The following is a 6774-nucleotide window of genomic DNA, read 5'->3' on the forward strand; positions in this document are numbered from 1 at the left end:
GGGGGGAGGGGGTTTCAAGGGAGGGGAAAATTGATCTTGTCTATGATCATGAGAGGGAGAGAGGCTTGAGGCAAAAATGGGGTGAGGATCTCAATGGATTGGGAGGTTAGGTGGATTGTTTAAAAAGGCTAGGGAAGAGGAAGATTTACATATGGTGGGGATGAGTTCAGGACTAGAGGAATAGTGGGTTTCAATTGAAAGAGGAGGAGAGTGTGGGGAGCGGCGGGGAGGTTAAGGTCAAGAGTGTGAATAGGGTAGGACATGGACGGTTCATTGTTGAGGTTTCTATGAGGGGTGGGGATCGGTTGGTCTTATACTTGTATTTCTCCCTTCGATATGGAGCAACGAGGGGTGTTTAAAGTTCGGTGACTTAGTTCAAGATGAAGGATCGTGGGTAAATGTGTTGCAAGTGGTACATGACATAGTCTTCCATTCATAAAGTATAAGTTGCAAAGTATCATTACCATTAATATTAATTGGATTTGGAAGAAGAATGGATATTAATTTGTATACTAACAGTCTGTTTAGGGCAGTTGAAACTTATTGACAATCTGCTGATAATCAACTGATTTGAATAAACTGTTGATCAAGAGCTGATCCAGATTAGCTGGCTGACTGTTTGGTTTCAGCTGGTAAAAAACAACTGATGTGTAGCTGTTTCTGAAAAAATGATTATTTTGCCTTTGTACATCAACAATTAAATATTTATAGAACCGATTAGCCATCAATAATAATTTTATGAAACTGATTATATTAACTTATACTTAAATATTAATTAATTAATGATTGATTATAATTAATTATATCAATTAATAATCATTAGAATTTTATTAAATTAATTAATGTTTCTCTACAGGAACCCTTTGAAAAGCCTCACTAACCAAAAAAAAATGGCAAGAACAGCTATCAAAACAAGCGACAAAAAGCACAGTGATGCAGTATACAGTACATGTACTCGAGTCGAATTCATCAAACATTAGAGCTAAGAAGCATTAAATTACTAAACTCGCATAAGACGAAGTATCCACAGATTACAGAACAAGTGATAGCTAACCTCACAGAAGTAAGGCTTTGTTTCTCCTTCAACCTTCTGACTGATCGATCAACTTTCCCCCTCAACCACAGTACAATACAGTGCAGATTGCAGCAAATAACACCAGATTGATCGCTTCACGAGCTGATTCGATTGTCTAAGAAGCCAAACAAGCCCGAAGGAAATCTCGCGATTAGGGTTCAGGGTAGAGAAGAGAACAAAGGCGGGAAGAGAAGAAGCACGGTTTGTTGTAGAAGCAATGACAGTGAGGTGGCACCGGCTGGAGCGGAGGAGCATGGGGTCGCCAGTGAAGTGTTCGACTTCAGCAGCTTTGATGGCGAGAGGGAGAGACGAACGAGAAGAGGAACGGAGTGGTTCTGTGACCAAGCGAGGGCAGGGTTGTAAAATAAGGGAGCGAACGCGCACGCGGGTCTAACCCACAAAACGCAGTTTTCTGAGCTTCCCCTACCGAGTGCTAATTCTTGCAAATGTGAGAAACGCCTCTTTAGCAGTAAGAGGATCACCAGCCAATGGTATCCCTATCATAATTTCAATCTTCTTTTTTGTTAGAGGAGAGAAAGTCAAACAAATTATAGGCCAATCTTAATCAAGCCTCTCTACTTTCACATATGATGACTATTTGAGGTGATGAATTTTAGTATGAAAAGAGATAGAAATGACCCTATGAGGATCAAAATGTCAAAATAATCTACAAAGTCAAGTTTCTTAATGGTTTTGTAATAGTTTTCTATATACAACAGACAGGTGAGGACGACTCACAAGAATAAATCTCCTTGTAATCAAATTTTCTGGTGAAAGCCTTATTTGTCAACCATAAATTTTCATGATCGATCACAGGAATCTGCGTTTCAGACTGCAACATTTCTATTAGCCAGTACAGACACATTGAAAAAAAAATTGTTCTTAAAACAGACTAAATATATAGATTAGTTAATAAGAAAATTTTTGAACTAGCACACCAAAAAAAGTTGGGGAAAGTTACATGCATAACACCCAATTTTTATGGATTTACCTATCTCACACCTAATTTTTCATTTTTACACACATAACACTGTACTTATGGATGAAAAGATGAATTTGACTATTAAAAGTTGACAATGAGTACAACTTTTTATCAGATGTTTGTAATTATGAAAGTTTAGGTGTGCGATAGCTAAATATGAAAGTTTTGGATGTTATGTACGTAAAAGCCCCAAAAATCTTGAGATGGTCATCAATTAGTGCTTGAAGAAAAGGTGCTTGAAGAAAAGGACAAAGGCTTGAAGAAAAGGACAAAGAAAAAAAAAAAAACTTACTTGCAACTAAACTCCAACTGTTCAGTCCATAACTATAAGTAGATAACAAAACTCAGTTTTTGTTGGGGGAAAAAAATGGATCTGAACTGAATTCTCATCTTATTTGTGTGAGATGCTTAATATAATGGCATCAGTGTAATCTTCACAAGTATATATTCCTAAACACATGCTATGAACTTTTTACAGAATTGCATGACTATGCCTTCAACCCCCCCCCCCCAAAAAAAAAAAAAAAAAAAAAAGATTTTACAGTGTCTGTTTCATATAATCAAATGAAAACAATCAGCTGTCTAATGAATAATGATAGAACCCATCGTATACATTATAACTACAACAAATAGGAACCCAAATTCCATCATTCTCACAAACGAACCCTTCTCTACATTAGTCATCCCATCTTCCACATTCACCAATGGCATAACCGGCTCATCTGCTCCATCCCTAACAACTAGTGATGTGGATTCCTCCTCACCTTCATCTTCCACCTTCATCAATGGCTGCACAGGTGGAGCCATCATATCAACAGTACTAACAACCAAACTCTCCTCTTGATTCAAACTTTCAACCTTCACCAAAGAATGAATTGCTTCATTCCCTGCATTAGGATCTACCAAGCTTGTGTTAATCTCTTCCGCCTTTACCACATTTGGATTCTCCAAATTAGCTTCACAAGAGATGGAAACCGCTGAACTCGATCCACTTTCACTCATAAAACTATTCAAAAATGGCTGCTTTTCATCATCACTTGGCCTTCTAAAAAGACTATCATCTTCTACATCATAGAAGTTCCCTGTGCGCACTTCCTGAGCCAAAGCACAGCTCCAACAGAACATCCACTTCATGTAATCACTTAAAGACGCCGATCCACAGCAGAATCTGCTTTCTGGTAGCTTAAATCTCTTCCTCATCTGAATTCTCCAAAAACCCCCATAAATCAATCCAAATACACACAAAACTATCCCTGAAATCCCCAGCGCATCCCCAATAACATTGTCATGAATCTTCATAGCTGAAATGTTGAATATCCAAAAGGGAGCAAGGCATAGCAGAAGAAATGTGACAATGTGGACATACATGTTTCCAAATCCAAGCCTCTCCATATTCCATCCGAACACACAGAAAGTGCAGCAACATGAAAGATATGCCACTGGCACATCACTGAAGCAATCAAATAGCCCTCCAATCCATTCCGGTTCGCTCACGAGGACTCGTTGTCCATTACTAAGCTTTAGCCCAACCTTCATGGATCTCTGCAATTCTTCATCAAAATTGTATTCATACTCCCTTCCAAGAGGGCTGTAAATGGCATAAACCCCTGCAAAAACAGGTGTAGCGACACCCAAAGCAATTAATAGGTTTTCAAGGACTTCAGGCCTGTTAGATTTAGTGAAGCTCCAATAGACAGCACAAAGAGCATACTGAGCTATGCAAGTTATGTGGAGGAGGATGATGACAACCATCATGTGCGCCCATTCGTTGGGGCGGTGAGCTCCATTCTTGCAGTATATCTTTCTGAGCTCAATTATGTCTTCTGATCTCCATCTACAAAGTATGTACAAGTGATGGAACACAACAGGGTGCTGGTATATGCTCATGAGAGTGAACAGTGCGTTGAGGATTTGGTTGTTGATTTCAATCCAACGATTTCGTAGAGCCTTCTGTGGAAAGGCTTCGTTGAGAAGACCAAGCATGAGCAGACCAAGCATGGCACCGGAGGCAGCCACACAGATCAACCAGAGGAGGAGAGCAGCATTCATGGGATGAGAAAGCCATTCCTTGGATATGGTTAGTAGCGAAGAGAAATTAATTTTTCTGATGAAGTGGATGTGAAAACGACGGCGGACGCCGGCCGGAGAGGGGACTCCAAGGGAGATTGCCTCTCTGCGGTTAGCTGCTCGACGAAAGACTGCAAGTGGGGATGAGAATCGAATGTTCTTAATCCATGCCAAAGAAGGCCGAGCTTTCAGAAAATCAAAAAACCTTCTTTTCCTCATGCTTCTCTGATGCTCTAATAATCGTTCACGAAAAGAAGGGATTTGAATGCGATACTCCTTTAGTCTTGGAATAACAGGAGCCGAGTTGGATTCGATTTTGTAGTCAGATTCTTCTGTGATTTCTTCATGGCTATTTGAATCCATTCTACCTGCTCCGTTGATCGCTTCAGAAACTGTTCATCAACAAGACATGACTTTTAGACGCAGAACATAAGATGAAACAAGATCGTTCTTTTTAGACAAAAATTCAAAGTGGGACTTTTTAAAATCAAACAAAAGCATACTGAGGAGGAGATTGAGAGGCGGTAGAATTGATTACCTGTAGGATGGGGAGAGGAAATGGAAACTAGGTTTTAAGACGCCGAGAAGGGCGGGCTTCGATTGCGCCCCTCCGTACTCCCTCCCAACCCACTGCTGTTAAGCAAACGAAAAAAGTCCACTCCTATTTTACATGAATTCGGCAGTTAGTAATGCACTCCTCTTTAGAAGAAACCATGGAGTCGGGAAATGGCGGATGGAACAGGTCCATTCGAGCAGTCCGGTCAAAGCGGAAAAGATCGGTCACGCGTTCCTAAACCTTAGGTCTTACGCTATCTCCGCAGTCCATCTTAGCGCGGGTATTCAGACGCCACTAATTTTATGATTTCACAAACAATATATATATATATTATATATATATAAAGAATGTTTCGCGGCGTGAGGTCTCCAATTCATCATATTGCCTCAACTCCTGTCAAGTATGGGGGCGACCAATGCACTTAAATATTTGAGTGTCCCTTCCTTAAGGCAACAATTACCTGAGGAGAGATTCGAATCCCAGACCATAAGTGACTTACAACGCCGAAGCGTATGCTCTACCAACTAATCTTGGAACACAGCGCTTTCACACACACAATATGTATGTGGAGAACCTATAACCAAGAATATCATGAGCCCAAGCTTAGCGAGAATAACTTTGCTACAAAAATCCTAAGTTAGAAATGGAAGTGTCTTTCTATTCAGCTAGAGAAAGCATTAGTAAATGTAGAAGAACTAAATTTAAATAAAGATATCATATCAATGATCGATAAAGGAACTCTAATGTTTGACAGTAATGACAAAAATTTGAATGTTTAGTTCTTTATGAAAAGAACGGAAACAATTTATAAATTGCAAGACTTCTAATATCGAAAGATGATGATCATCAACATACATATTAATATCATCAAATCATCGAATAGAGACCATTAGACTACGACTATGATGGGCATCAAACAAGGTAGATGAAGTGAAATGTTGAATAACAATGATAATTGATACTGGATGATGGTGTTTGCCAAATAAAGAGCTAGTGAACTTATATAATTGTTAGATGATGATAGATGTTGAATGGCATATGTTAGACAGCATGCACTGAATGTCTAGCCATGGTTTATTCGCTGGAAGGCCAAAATAAACTTAATATTCATATAATCTATTATGATAATAATTGGGCAGATGCAGAGCCATTAACGGTCGACGGTGTTTGTGGGGCCCGCAGCCTCGAGTGGGCCCAGTAGGAAAGGCGGAGGGAAACTGCCTGGTAGCCATTTCTGACCTACAGAAACGTCAATTAAAATGATCAATCAGACAAGAAATAATAAATAGCTTCGCAATCAGTTGAATTTGCGGCCTTAGACTATTGGTGGAAATTAGCGCGGACTAAGGATTTTGTAATATTAGAAAAGTTTTGGATGGTAGCTGCAATAAAATTATATTTAATTGAATTAAATATAATTTAATGCAAATTGCAGAATCTCTTCTTGTAAAATATTGGCTTTTGGTCTTTTACTTTGGTCAAGTTTAAATGATATTTAAATACTTGAATTAGCTGGCACGTTCAGTCGTGTCGAATTATTGTAAGGATGGCTTCTCATCAGTCTAAGTATGAAAAGGGGCATTTAATTGTATGCCAACCAATTCTTATGTGTTTACATAGCTGACACCGAAAATTTGGTTTACATTTATATCATTTGAATTATTCATAGTGATACACCATTAATAAATTCTTCCATCAAACACGAATTTTGAGACAAGACATAAATCTCGAAATAATATTTTGAAGAATAAATATTAAATCTTTGATAAAAACACAACTAAAACTCCGATTTTAGCAAACTTATAGTCAAACTGAGTGGCTCGACGAGACGGTTCCGATGATACCAAAATTGATCCAGTATGAGTCACATCAAGCTCAGATTAAACCATTAAATCACATTTGGAAGATTTTCATGAATTTTTGGAAGTTCAAACCAATGTCGAATACGGCGAGTTCATACTCAAATCGAGCGTCTCGACATCGTTCAGGCACTCAAATGTCCATCAAACACTATCTGGTAGAAAAAATATCTCTGAGTCGTCAGATCAAAGTGGTTCATATTCCTACATTAATTGCACTCATAACTCTATAAAT

The 6774-nt window shown here is 38.7% G+C and overlaps 1 protein-coding gene across 1 annotated transcript; it reads right to left on the reverse strand.

Moving 5' to 3' along the window:
- Window positions 1–2579: 2579 nt before the first annotated feature.
- On the reverse strand, window positions 2580–4897 carry LOC110018637. Its single transcript, XM_020716001.1, has 2 exons — window positions 4663–4897; window positions 2580–4516 (listed from the first exon to the last, which is right to left on the reverse strand). Exon 2 carries the CDS (start codon window positions 4485–4487, stop codon window positions 2640–2642), a length of 1848 nt encoding a protein of 615 aa, XP_020571660.1. The 5' UTR covers window positions 4488–4516; window positions 4663–4897; the 3' UTR covers window positions 2580–2639.
- Window positions 4898–6774: the final 1877 nt, after the last annotated feature.

The sequence above is a fragment of the Phalaenopsis equestris genome, unplaced genomic scaffold, assembly GCF_001263595.1.
Source record: "Phalaenopsis equestris unplaced genomic scaffold, ASM126359v1 Scaffold000030, whole genome shotgun sequence".
NCBI classification, from domain to species: Eukaryota; Viridiplantae; Streptophyta; class Magnoliopsida; order Asparagales; family Orchidaceae; genus Phalaenopsis; species Phalaenopsis equestris.